This window comes from Leucoraja erinacea, chromosome 2 (assembly GCF_028641065.1).
Source record: "Leucoraja erinacea ecotype New England chromosome 2, Leri_hhj_1, whole genome shotgun sequence".
Lineage (NCBI taxonomy): Eukaryota > Metazoa > Chordata > Chondrichthyes > Rajiformes > Rajidae > Leucoraja > Leucoraja erinaceus.
Genome location: NC_073378.1, coordinates 91,817,324 through 91,830,357, shown reverse-complemented (window position 1 = coordinate 91,830,357; position 13,034 = coordinate 91,817,324). Strand labels below are relative to the sequence as shown.

The 13,034-nt window shown below is 43.6% G+C and overlaps 2 protein-coding genes across 3 annotated transcripts in view; one reads left to right on the top strand and one right to left on the bottom strand.

Annotated features, from left to right (window-relative positions):
• Positions 1-2,701, bottom strand: part of pex1 (peroxisomal biogenesis factor 1) — a 68,064-nt gene extending 65,363 nt beyond the window's left edge. Inside the window, exon 1 of the mRNA XM_055660954.1 lies at positions 2,393-2,701. Within this exon, the coding sequence (XP_055516929.1) occupies positions 2,393-2,527 (135 nt within the window). The 5' untranslated portion in view covers positions 2,528-2,701. The remainder of the gene's footprint in view (positions 1-2,392) is intronic.
• A 297-nt stretch (positions 2,702-2,998) lies between these two features.
• On the top strand, positions 2,999-13,034 carry rbm48 (RNA binding motif protein 48). Of its 2 annotated transcripts, none has more exons than XM_055660941.1 (5): positions 2,999-3,141; positions 7,927-8,117; positions 9,222-9,367; positions 10,418-11,007; positions 12,255-13,034. In XM_055660941.1, the coding sequence occupies exons 1-5, from the start codon at positions 3,040-3,042 to the stop codon at positions 12,324-12,326; spliced, it is 1,101 nt and encodes a 366-aa protein (XP_055516916.1). In that variant the 5' UTR covers positions 2,999-3,039; the 3' UTR covers positions 12,327-13,034. The 2 variants fall into 2 exon arrangements, with proteins under 2 accessions (XP_055516916.1, XP_055516908.1); XM_055660933.1 differs by having other exon boundaries at positions 10,412-11,007.

Here is a 13,034-nt window from a genome sequence, read left to right as displayed (position 1 = left end):
CACAATGACATGCAGCATAATTATAATACAGTATCTCAACTCTTTTTACACGTTGCAATGAATGCAATTTCTATTATTTCTTTCCACTTCAAAACAAAAATGTGGTTGGATTATTCAGTGTATGATCAACCTGTGTCAATAAATCCTGGACAATGGTCACATATATGCTTAACCATGCGCACTACAGATTGATGCAAGCACGTTTACTGTGAAGGACCGAAAATTTTCATGACATGGCCATAGCATGGGTCGTTATTGCTATTGGTACATAAACACTCACTTCCCACATAATTCATCCACAACAAAATATACAGGTTGCAAGGAAATGTCTAAAGGCATTTTATGATAATAGCTGTTAAAACCGACTAGACTCATCTGACAGGTTAAACATTACACTAACTGACAAGAGATGGCCAAAGGACATAAATGCAGCAAATGTTCTTTTGGCAACATGTTTAAAGGTGTCAAAATGCCACATTACCAGACATTCAGATTAGATGTACGTGTTGTGAACAGCAATGAAGATACCCAGTTTGTACGCACCAGATTTTAAAAAATGTATTGATAAACGCTGTTTCCACCATTCCCACTTCAGAATTAACGTTAAAATTTCAACTGAATTTTTATGGGAGTTTTGTTTACAATACAGTCAAACTGGTTAATCAGTGCGGGATGGATAGATGGCGGGGGGGAGAGGGGGGAGTTTTGAGAAGGCAATTGGTGCAGGATGGATGGATTGATTGAGGCTGGGGAATTTTTGCGTGTTGGTTGGAGTAGGTAAAATTGTGAGGGGAGAGCGCGGGGGATGTCAGTGGGGATTGAATGGGGGGAGGATCAGTACGGGATGGATAGGGGGGGAAATCAGTACAGGATGGATGGGGGGGGGGGTCAGTACAGGATGGATGGGGGGGTTCAGGACAGGATGAATGGGGGGGGGGGGGGGGGGGGGAAATCACTGCAGGATGGATGGATCATTGCAGGATGGATGTTGTGGGGGGGGGGGCACTACAGGATGGATGGGGGCGATCACTACAGGATGAATAGGGGGGAGCAGTGCAGGATGGAAGGGAAGGTGGGTCAAAATATTGTAAAATTCATAACTCTTGTAACCCACAATTATATTAGCCTTTAATTAAACAACAGTTTTTAATTATCCTCACATCTTTTGCCCCAAAAGTTAAATGTGCATTTGGTCCCCAAAAAGGTTTTGTTCAATTTGCCTTATTTACCAGCAAATTTTTAAATTAAATCACCTTGCAATGCAAGTGTCATGAGAGGTTTTGCAACCGTCTGAAAGATGAGAATGATTGGGGGTGAGGGGGAGGCACCTTCAACAATGAAGCCACGACCTAGTGGTCATATATAGGATTAAGAAGGAACTGCAGATGCTGGAAAATCGAAGGTACACAAAAATGCTGGAGCAACTCAGCGGGTGCAGCAGCATCTTTGGAGCAAAAAGGAGATAGGCCGAAACGCTTCTTCAGACTGATAGGGGGTGGGGGGAGGTGGGAGGTGGGGAGAAGAAAGGAAAAAGGAGAAGCCCGAGGGCTGAGGTAGGAAGGGGAGGAGACAGCAAGGGTTAACAGAATTGTGAGAAATCAATGTTCATGCCACCAGGATGCAGACTCCCCAAGCGGAATATGAGGTGCTGTTCCTCCAATTTACGGTGTTGCTCACTCTGGCCGTGAAGGAGGCCCAGGACAGAGAGGTCGGATACGGAATGGGAGGGGGAGTGAAAGTGCTGAGCCACCGGGAGGTCAGGTTGGTTAGTACGGACCGAGCAGAGGTGTTGATCCACATCGGTGAGACCAAGAGGAGGCTTGGCGATCGTTTCGCCGAACACCTCCGCACTAACCAAGCTGACCTCCCGGTGTCTCAGCACTTCAATTCCCCCTCCCATTCTGTATCCGACCTCTCTGTCCTGGGTCTCCTCCACGGCCAGAGTGAGCAACACCGGAAATTGGAGGAACAGCACCTCGTATTCCGCTTTGGGGAGTCTGCATCCCGGGGGCATGAACATTGAATTCTCACAATTCTGTTAACCATTGCTGTCTCCTCCCCTTCCTATCTCAACCCTCAGCCCTCGGGCTCCTCCTCCTCCTTTTTCCTTTCTTCTCCCCGCCTCCCTCCTATCAATCTGAAGAAGGGTTTCGGCCCGAAACGTTGCCTGTCCCCTTCGCTCCATAGATGCTGCTGCACCCGCTGAGTTTCTCCAGCATTTTTGTGTGCGGTCATTTATAGGAAGTGGCTTGAAATCTTTAAACTCCAGCTGAAAGTGAGGGATGTAACTAACCGAGCGTCTGCAACCTTAGTGATGGATACCGCCCGCTTCCCCGGTCCACCACCTTACTACTGGAGGCCGACAACAGAGCGAGCTATGTATTGCCCTCACCTCCTGCTGCTGCTGCTGTTGTTGCTGCAGCAGCTGCAGCTGCGACACGGGCTGGGGAGGCAAGTGCAGGAAGCAGTCCTTGGCGTTGCTGAGTCGGAGCTGCACGCACACGGTCCCGAGACCGGCGCGCGGCATCGTCTGGCTCGTTCGGCGGAGCTGCCACCCCCTCGCGCCTCCGCTCAAGGCCAGCGGCCACCGTCCGTCCGTTAGGCGCAGAACGCTGCGTTTACAATTTAAAAATGCATTCCAAACAGGCAGCACGCGGGGGCTTCAATGGATCGGGCTCCGGGTCCTTCCCCCCCCCATTGACACTAGTCCAATAGGCGCGGTGAAGGGGCGGGGCTTGTGGTGGAGGGGCGGGGCTTGCGATGGAAGGGCGGGGCTTGTGATGGAGGGACTAGTGGTGTGGGGCGGGGCTTGCGATGGAAGGGCGGGGCTTGCGATGGAAGGGCGGGGCTTGTGATGGAGGGACTAGTGGTGTGGGGCGGGGCTTGCGATGGAAGGGCGGGGCTTGCGATGGAAGGGCGGGGCTTGTGATGGAGGGACTAGTGGTGTGGGGCGGGACTAGTGGTGGAGGGGCGGGGCTTGCGATGGAAGGGCGGGGCTTGCGGTGGAGGGGCGGGGCTTGCGCCTTCCCGCGGCCCAAGATGGCGGCTCATGATGTGGAGGCACTGAAGCACCACCAGCAGAAGGATGTGTGCTTCACACGGCCCAAGTACAGGGAGGGTCGCCGACTGAGGGCTGTAAAGGTAAGTCCTGCCGCAATATTTATCGAGCAGATTCTAATTAATAAGGCATCTAAAATGTTGCAGGTACACAAAACATGCTGGAGAAACTCAGCGGGTGCAGCAGCATCTACGGAGCGAAGGAAGTAGGCGACGTTTCGGGCCGAAACCCTTCTTGCTCCGCGTATCCAATGGTCTTCCCCCAGCAGAGAATTCCAGTTTCACTGCTCTGTAGTTGCCACAAATATTTCAAGCCAGCCAATGTCGCCTCTCGGATGAAAGTACATCGAACTTCTTGTACATACAAACATCCGTTCAGTTGGATAAGCAAACTCATGAATTAGCAGCAGTTGGCTTCTTGAGTCTTTCCTATCATTTAATAAGATCTTAGCTGCTCTAGACTGTAACTACAACTGTTAGACAGAAAATGCTGGAGTAACTCAGCGGGATGGGCAACATCTCTGGAGAGAAGGAATGGGTGACGTTTCGTGTCGAGACTTACGTTTCGGGTCTGAACGTCACCCATTCCTTCTCTCCAGAGATGTTGCCTGTCCCGCTGAGTTACTCCAGTAGTTTTTGTCTTTCTTCGATGTAGACCAGCATTTGCAGTTCTTTCCCTCACATGTATGTAGTTGGTTGATGTCGGGGTCCTGGACCCAGCTCTAATCCTCCATAGGGGGTGTGCACGTAAGGTCACTGGGTCATAGGGCTTGACGCATGGAGCCGCTCAATCCATCTGGAGGACATCCGTAACTTCCGGTATATATGTTATTAATAGAAGAAACGCGTACTTTCCTACCTGTTAAAAACAGCCAAAATTTTGAATTTTTGCGTTGTAAAAAATTGTGGCAGTCGGGTAAGCGTGAGAGACATTCAGAATTCCAAAAGTGAAGCGAAATGAACATAGAAACATAGAAATTAGGTGCAGGAGTAGGCCATTCGGCCCTTCGAGCCTGCACCGCCATTCAATATGATCATGGCTGATCATCCAACTCAGTATCCCGTACCTGCCTTCTCTCCATACCCCCTGATCCCCTTAGCCACAAGGGCCACATCTAACTCCCTCTTAAATATAGCCAATGAAGTGGCCTCAACTACCCTCTGTGGCAGAGAGTTCCAGAGATTCACCACTCTCTGCGTGAAAAAAGTTCTTCTCATCTCGGTTTTAAAGGATTTCCCCTTTATCCTTAAGCTGTGACCCCTTGTCCTGGACTTCCCCAACATCGGGAACAATCTTCCTGCATCTAGCCTGTCCAACCCCTTAAGAATTTTGTAAGTTTCTATAAGATCCCCTCTCAATCTTCTAAATTCTAGAGAGTATAAACCAAGTCTATCCAGTCTTTCTTCATAAGACAGTCCTGACATCCCAGGAATCAGTCTGGTGAACCGTCTCTGCACTCCCTCTATGGCAATAATGTCCTTCCTCAGATTTGGAGACCAAAAACTGTACGCAATACTCCAGGTGTGGTCTCACCAAGACCCTGTACAACTGCAGTAGAACCTCTCTGCTCCTATACTCAAATCCTTTTGCAATGAAAGCTAACATACCATTCGCTTTCTTTACTGCCTGCTGCACCTGCATGCCTACCTTCAATGACTGGTGTACCATGACACCCAGGTCTCGCTGCATCTCCCCCTTTCCCAATCGGCCACCATTTAGATAATAGTCTGCTTTCCTGTTTTTGCCACCAAAATGGATAACCTCACATTTAGTTCAAATCCTGAAGTAATAACCAGAACACTTTCATTCTCCTCTGAAAGCTGTTGATCGTAACAAATAAGTTACATTGTATTCATGGGGTATAAAAAAAATCATGGGGCTGTAAAAATTCCATTGTTCCCTCGTTGTCACCCATGACAAATAAATTTGCTTGAAATTCATTTTAAGGCACAAGAAACATAAAATAGGAGCAGTTGTCCATTCCATCGCTCTAACCTGCCCTGCCATGCCATTGAACATGGTCGCGTTGAGCCTCATGTGTCCTTTTTTGCCAGTTCCACATATCATTAAATTCCCTGATCTTTCAAAAAAAAAAGTATCTACTTCTTCAAACACTACAAATGATCACACTTCCCCAATTCTCCAGGATACAAGGGTTACATAGAGTGGTTGATATCTGCAACTCGCTGCCAGAGGCGGCGGCATGGAGCTACAACAACACGGACGCAAGTTCGTCTCAGCCCGAGAGCTGAAGGGACAACAACCGGTAGGCGGCGCAACTCTCGTCAGCAGCGGCCTATGCAGCCCGTCTGCGTTTTTTTTATTTTTTGTCTTATGTTTTTATGTAGTTTTTTGTTATTTTTTGTTGGGGTGTGTGTGGGGGGGGGGGGGGGGGGGGTGGGTGTGGGAGGGAGGGGGTAACTTTTAAATCTCTCCCTGCACGGGAGACCTGACCTTTTCTTGTCGGGTCTCCGTTGTCGTTGGGGCTGCTACGAGGAGCGGCCTCCAACAGGAGCAGACCGGGGACTCTGGTGCCGGCGACTCACCTCACCGTCGCGGTGCTGGCCGAGTCCGGAGCGGTGGTGGAGCGCGGCTGCTGCTGCGGCCCGACCTCCGGAGATTCGGAGGCTGCAAACTGCGGGTCTGGCGGACGGCGGCACCGGGAGCCCGCGGGTCCCTGGAGGGAGACCGCTTTTCAGGGCTCTCGCAATGGCGACTTCTCCCGCCCGAGTTGCGGGGTCGAAGAGCTCCTGGAGCGGGGCCTCACAGCACCGTCCCGCGCGGCTTGGAATGGCCGCGGGACTCTGCTAGCGCCCGCCAGGGGCTCTAACACCAAGACCCGGTGTGCGACCTCGCACCACCCGGCGTGGCTTTAATGGCCGCGGGACAATCGCCATCGCCAGCTGGGGGCTTTGACTTTGACTCTGACATCGGGGGGGGGGGGGGGGGGGAAGTGCAGTGGAGAGATAAGATTTTAGGCCTTCCATCACAGCGATGTGATGGATGTTTATGTAAATTATGTTGTGTCTTGGGTTTATTTGTTTGTAATGTATGGCTGCAGAAACGGCATTTCGTTTGGACCTCAAGGGGTCCAAATGACAATTAAATTGAATCTTGAATCTTGAATCTTGAGCTAAAGTGCTTGGCGAACATTGGCCGTGCAGATATCGGAATTGAAAATATTGGGAATTATCGAATTTGCTCACTGCATTTCATCAACAGTAAGGCATTATTTGTGTTTTTTCTTGATTCCTTTGGTATCTAAAAAGTCTCAGAAGTGATAAATCTGGCTGTAAATTTTGCTTCAGAGGCGTTTTCTTTTTGAATGTAAAAACCCACTTGAGAACCATGGGCAATTTTAAATTTATACAGCCAGATTTATCACCTGAAACTTTTTAGATGCCAAAGGAATCAAGAAAAAACACAAATAATGCCTTAGTTGATGAAATGCAGTGAGCAAATGGCCAATGTTCACCACGCACTCTGGCTGTTGTTGTCCCTTCAGCTCTCGCTTCTATCTACCGTCATTTCTCCTCACTTTTGGAATTCTGAAGTAGGCTAAATGTCTCTCACGCTTATTCCGATTTCCATAATTATTTACAACGCAAAAATTGACAATTTCGCCGGGTTTTAATGGGCCCGCTATGCTGGAAACAATGGTAAGTGCTTACCTGCAGTTCATCGCGTGTACTCCACATGGCGTAGCGTAGCAACAGTACGGGTCATGGGTCGTGACCCAACTGCTGTGAAACCTCCCTATAGGAACAGGTAAAAGGGCCTCTACCACTTGGGCAACTGCAGGAGACTATGCAGTTGCCACATGTTCGCGGGTGGTTGCCGTGGAGTCGCCTTCATGGTCTTGGGTTTTGGTTACTCTTGTGTTTCGAAAATAGACCTGCAGGGCATTTGTGGCTGAGTTGGAGAGTGAAGCAGCTGTGGCGTCTTGTCGAGTCGATCAGCACAGAAACTGATCGCACCACCGATCTGAGACGAACTTGCGTCCGTGTTGTTGTAGCTCCATGCCGCCGCCTCTGGCAGCGAGTTGCAGATATCAACCACTCTATGTAACCCTTGTATCCTGGAGAATTGGGGAAGTGTGATCATTTGTAGTGTTTGAAGAAGTAGATACTTTTTTTTTTTGAAAGATCAGGGAATTTAATGATATGTGGAACTGGCAAAAAAGGACACATGAGGCTCAACGCGACCATGTTCAATGGCATGGCAGGGCAGGTTAGAGCGATGGAATGGACGACTGCTCCTATTTTATGTTTCTTGTGCCTTAAAATGAATTTCAAGCAAATTTATTTGTCATGGGTACCAACGAGGGAACAATGGAATTTTTACAGCCCCATGATTTTTTTTATACCCCATGAATACAATGTAACTTATTTGTTACGATCAACAGCTTTCAGAGGAGAATGAACGTGTTCTGGTTATTACTTCAGGGTTTGAACTACATCTTGATTACTTCAAAAATGTGGGAGGTTTTTTAGTTGGAAACCTTAAATAAAAAATGAAAATCCTGTCATTTGGACAGGTACATGGATAGGAAAGGTTTAGAGGGATATAGGCCAAACGTAAGCAGGTGGAATTAGTGTAGATGGGGCATATTAGTCGGCATAGGCAAGTTGGGCAGAAGGGTGCTTTTTGTATGCTGCAAGGATTTAATATTCTAAATGCAAAAAAACTCAGTAGGCCAAGTGACAATCAGGACAGAAAAAAAGTTAATATTTCAGGTTGAAGATTTGTTGTGAGTAGAATCTGTTGTTTGAATATGCAATAAATTTAAAGGAGGCATTTTGTGTCAGCTAAAATGTTCCTTGTATCTTTTTATGATTTATTCACAATAATATGTAACCATGATCTAGGTGTACACAATAAATTTGGAATCCAGGCACCTGCTAATCCAGGGAGTGGCAGCTGTGGGGGTCATGAAGGAGCTGATTGAACTATTTGCTTTATATGGAACCATTGAAGAATATTTTGCATTGGATGAATATCCAGCTGAGGAATTCACTGAAGTTTATCATATCAAGTACCAAAAGTTACAAAGCGCAAGGTAATGAGCGGGATAATTTTCTTAATCCATAAAATATGTTTTCAATTTAATTCTTGTACCATAATCAAATTGACTAATCTGCAATTATTGGATTGTTCAAATAAGCAACAGATTTATTTATCTTCATGGTATGAGTCTAATAATTGATTTGTATTTAGGATATGTATTATTCATATGTTCCACATATCCAAAATATGTAAAATGCACTGTATATGCAACAATCCTGGGTTGGGTGGTTATCAGTTGAAAATCGTAGATAAAGTAGTATGCATTAAATTGACATAATGTATGAAATAAAAAGTTCATTCAAATGCTCTCCCGAGTTTTAAAAAAAAATCAAACTTGTGGTAAGCACGTAGAATGAACGTAGCGGGGACGTCTCTTAGCGGCTCGTAATGCTAACGGCAGGTACTCGGGAAGACTCGCTAATGGCAGGTAAGCTCGGGATGACTCGGGAAGATTTTTCAACATGTTGAAAAATGTCCACGAGAGCCCCGAGTACTTATATGGGGCCATTACTGTAAATCTCCAAGTTTGAATCAGGGCAAACTCGGGGAGAACTCTTGAATGAACTCGTACAGTGGGACAGGGCTTCAACTCGTATTTATTTTTTCTCTGCTGCCTGCTATAATTAAGATACATGATTTGTAATTAAAAACATTTCAGTCTCGTTTAATTTCTGTGGCACTTGTAAAATCTGTATTCATTTAAAAAATTGTGTAAAAGATGATAATTGCAAAAATGGGACTGCCTTTTGTATTGGATTTATTGGACATGACTTTGATTCTAACCAATCTATTTAATTGGTATCTTCTGCCATGTAAGAACAGGTCATTTCTTGCCTCACCAGGATCAAGCTGGGCAAAGCTCAGAGCTTTGAGCCGACTTGCTCATTCAGTGAAGCAGGCTAGTGCCTGCTTATTCTCCTATCATTTTGTGGTCCCCCCACCCCCCGCTCTTTTTTTGTTCACTTCCAACATACGAATGGTTCTCGAGAACAGAACCCTGTTGTAACCTGGGGACTTTCTGTAGGTTTATTTTCTGTAAATGAGTATCCCCTTATAAATTGTACTTAAGGCCTTTTAATCATGTTTTATTTTCCAGAATAGCGAAACGCAAACAGGATGAGAAAAGTTTTTATGGTGGTTTGCTTCATGTATGTTATGCCCCTGAATTTGAAACGATTGAGGATACAAGAGCAAAATTAAATGAGAGGAGAAGGTACATATTGAGAACAACAGGCAATAGAGGTATGTTCATGGAACTTGTTTTTTTAGTCAATAGCTTCCATTTTGTCACTTTACAGCATAGCCAGAAATAGTTTGTTATATCCAAACAGGAAAATGGTTACATTATGTTGAATGCATTTGTTTATTTCACAATAAAATATTTTTCATTTCAACTTTTCATTCTTGCAACCCTCAAAAAAACAAGCAACAATTGGTAATCAGTGCTTTTTAAGAACATATTATTTCATCTGTGAAAGGATGAAGGATCATCCTTCAAATGTAAAGTGTATCTGTTTGCCTTGTGCGCTGTATCCAGCAAATTGTAATAACTGGTCAGGTAAAACCCAATAATTAAAAACATTTCTTGTGATTTTCTTTAAACTGCTTTTCAATTAAGTAGTTACCTTAAGCAACTAACTTTAATTTAAATTGTAATTTATTTATTTTATTGTCGTGCATAGCTTGTTGCATTCTAATGCACGCAGCTGCACTTTAACAATAAAAATATTTTGTACATTTTATTGTAATACATTTTCAGATTCAGCAAAAACAGTGCAGTAGAAAATCTAATTAAGCAGGGATGTTGCACTTTTTAGCCGGCATCAGTGAAGATCCATAGTCCGTGTGCAAAGAACAAATGCTAATTTCAGGCAGAGTTTGTTTCATTTAATATTATACCATAAATTATAAAAGTCACAAGATGGTAGTGGGGAGCGGTGACATTTAATGTGAAGGTTCTCTTAAGACAAAACAGCTGTGTAATCATTTCCCTTTATTATCTATCCGTTCCAGCACTGACAAAGTGATTAGTTCCTGTGCTGACAGTCTCCTGTCAATTATCACTATATCAACGTATCTCTTAGTTTCTCCAGCATTTTTGTCTATCTTAGAACTTTTTATTGTAAAAGATTTCCCGTTCGTGCGTCGTTTTTTTCGAGTAGATGTGATCACACACAAACAAATAAAACACACACACACACACACACACAGACACAGTTTTATAGTTATAATAAGGATGCAATTTCTTAAATAGCGAATAATTCTCTTCAATACTTTTATTTTGAGGTGCAGATCGGTATGTGGGAGTAAAATACGGTGGACATGCAATTGTGTCACCAACTGTCATGAAAGGAAGACTTTCTGAAAAGCCTGAACAATGTGAAAGTTCAGAACCTGACCAGCAAGAAAGAAATGCCGATTTTACCATGTATGGTTTCCCAATGTTATTGCCTCCACCACAGGAAGAGGGCCAACAGTCTTTTTCCATATCAAGGTTCAGACAAGAAAATCCGCAAGTGTCTTTGTCACATGCAATATTAGATGAAGATGTCCGTTGTATGAAAAACTGCTATGAATCTCCATTACCTTATTCCCACAAGCAAAATTTGGACAAATCTAATGATTCTAAGAACATACGGAGTTCAGAAACAAAAGCACGGGTCTCTAACTTCAGAACTTGTGTCTCAAGATTTGTTCCCAGGAATATGCAGCTGCAGGTCAAGAAGAAAATAAACCAGCAAATGGACATTAATGTATTTGACAGATTACCTGCTGATGATGCCCCAATAATAGGACCAAAACGTCCAGATATGCCAAAAGTAGACATGGAGGATAATTCCTTAAATATCTCTGCTTCTTTGATTCGAAATAAACTTACAGAGGTAAGCAATTTTTTAACTTAAAAACAAGTTGTTGAAAATGTCCAGCAGTTTGAGTAGCAGGTTCAACTAAAGTTAACATTTCGGCTTCAGGATCATTGATCAGAAGAATAGAAAGGCGTGCATATGAACAACTGGGAAAGTCTGATCAGTGAAAGAGAAGAAAGATTAAAAAGTTAAATACATCAAAATCTATAGAAAGCGAAACAGTCAACATTTTGAATCAGTGCCTAAACAGAAGATAAAGTATAGTTCTTCTAGTTTGCATTGGGCCTCACCATGGCAATGAAGAATTTTTTGTAAGCAGTTTGTTAAAGAAAAATATAGGTTTTCCCTGGGTGATATATCCAGCTTTGTTTTTAGGGTTACTCTCACCCATGGTAATTACTCCCACCTAAGCATGCAAGCATAGTTAGGTGGGAGTATCCATTTGAGGAAAGTCAGATAATATGCTTTTGTTCCTATTTGTCAGATCCTCGCCTTGATCCGAATGTAATAAGCACATTTCAAGGGCACTGAACATAAACACTTTGGTTTATTCGTTGAAATCCTACAAGCGATTCTGCTTCTGTCTCCAGTGCAGACCCTTGCAGCTTGTCTGCCTTCAGCAATCTGGATAATGAGTCAGCTGTATTGTTCTTTCCAGCGATGTGGATCACTGTATTTGGACTGTTGGAGTCTAAGCATCCACTTTCAATCTGGGCACATGGTTTCTCCTCACAGAGAGCCACTCATGAGTAGAGAGACCGCAGAAGCGTTAGGTGTGCTACACTAGAGACAGCAGCAGAATCGTTTTTGATGTGTTGAAAAATTTTGATGTACACTCTACACCAAGAGCACTGAGAACAAGGGAAATGGAAGAAGAGTCAGACAAGGATCCAGAACTACAAATTGTTTGGGAGCGAATCCAAAGACGTGACTGGGAGTATCAGAGATGAACTATGCACAATTGGAAGGTGTGTGCTGAGAGGAAACGGGAACGTAGTGCCAACAAAACTTACATTTAAATACGACGTCAGTAACCATGACCCTTATTTTGCTGCTACTGCTTGCAATTTAAGGATTCGTTCATGATACAATCAGCAAAGAGCAGAGAATAAACCACTTGCCTTTTTTAAGTAAGTGGTATATGGGAGAGAGACATTATAAAGGAAAAGTTTAAAAAAACACCGTAATGTTATGCTTGAAAGTATCTTGTAAAAACTAATGAGTAAATTCATCAATTTAAAAAAAAATCTTCTTTTTATTAGGTATTGTCTGTCTCTACAACAGAAGCTGAAGAGATGCAAACAAAACCTCCAAAGCAACGTCGGAGAATCTAAAGGAACTCCCTGAAAATAGCGGCTTATTGTGTCTTATCACATCTCAAACACTTTGTACAATATATGTCTTTGAATATTATTAGAAAGAATGGAGTGGCTCTTGCTATGCACAAGATGGTTCATTAAAACGATAAAGATGAATGAATCTGTTTTGGATTAAGTGACAGATTACTAGAGAGGACCGAAGTTGGTAATGTTTCTGAATAGTGTTTGACCTTTTAGTGCCATTTGGGACAACAAATAGGCATTAAAGATCACAATTAAGTAGTGTCGTCAATACATTTTTTGTAAGCAGTTTGTTAAAGAAACATTGGAACCTATCTTCATAGACTAAGCTTCAATACAATGGATAGTTTTCAACGTTCTCTCCTTTGTTTCCAGTTGCAATATAGAACAAACTGCAACAAACTGTTCAATATAGAACAAACAAGTAACAAACTGTTCTTGCTGCATATGCTCATAAAACATTTACCTTCATTTCTGATTATCAATATGTTTAAATAAACTTATTTAATACTTTTTTAATAAATCTATACCTGATTTATAATGAACTAACCAAGCCAGTATTTATAGCCTCTGAGCTGAGTGGTGTACTAAGACTTCAGAAGGCACGAGATTTACACACATTGTTATGAGTCACACATGGTTACACAGGATAAGAACAGTAGACCTTTTCACACTCAAATCTCAAGTGAAGTCACATTTATA

Bases quoted from the DNA above. Each gene is read 5' to 3' on its own strand.
- rbm48 (XM_055660933.1), top strand. From the start codon at position 3,040: ATGGCGGCTCATGATGTGGAGGCACTGAAGCACCACCAGCAGAAGGAT. The intron at 3,142-7,926 runs GTAAGTCCTGCC...ACCATGATCTAG, and splicing joins GCCGACTGAGGGCTGTAAAG to GTGTACACAATAAATTTGGA. The intron at 8,118-9,221 runs GTAATGAGCGGG...TTTATTTTCCAG, and splicing joins CAAAAGTTACAAAGCGCAAG to AATAGCGAAACGCAAACAGG.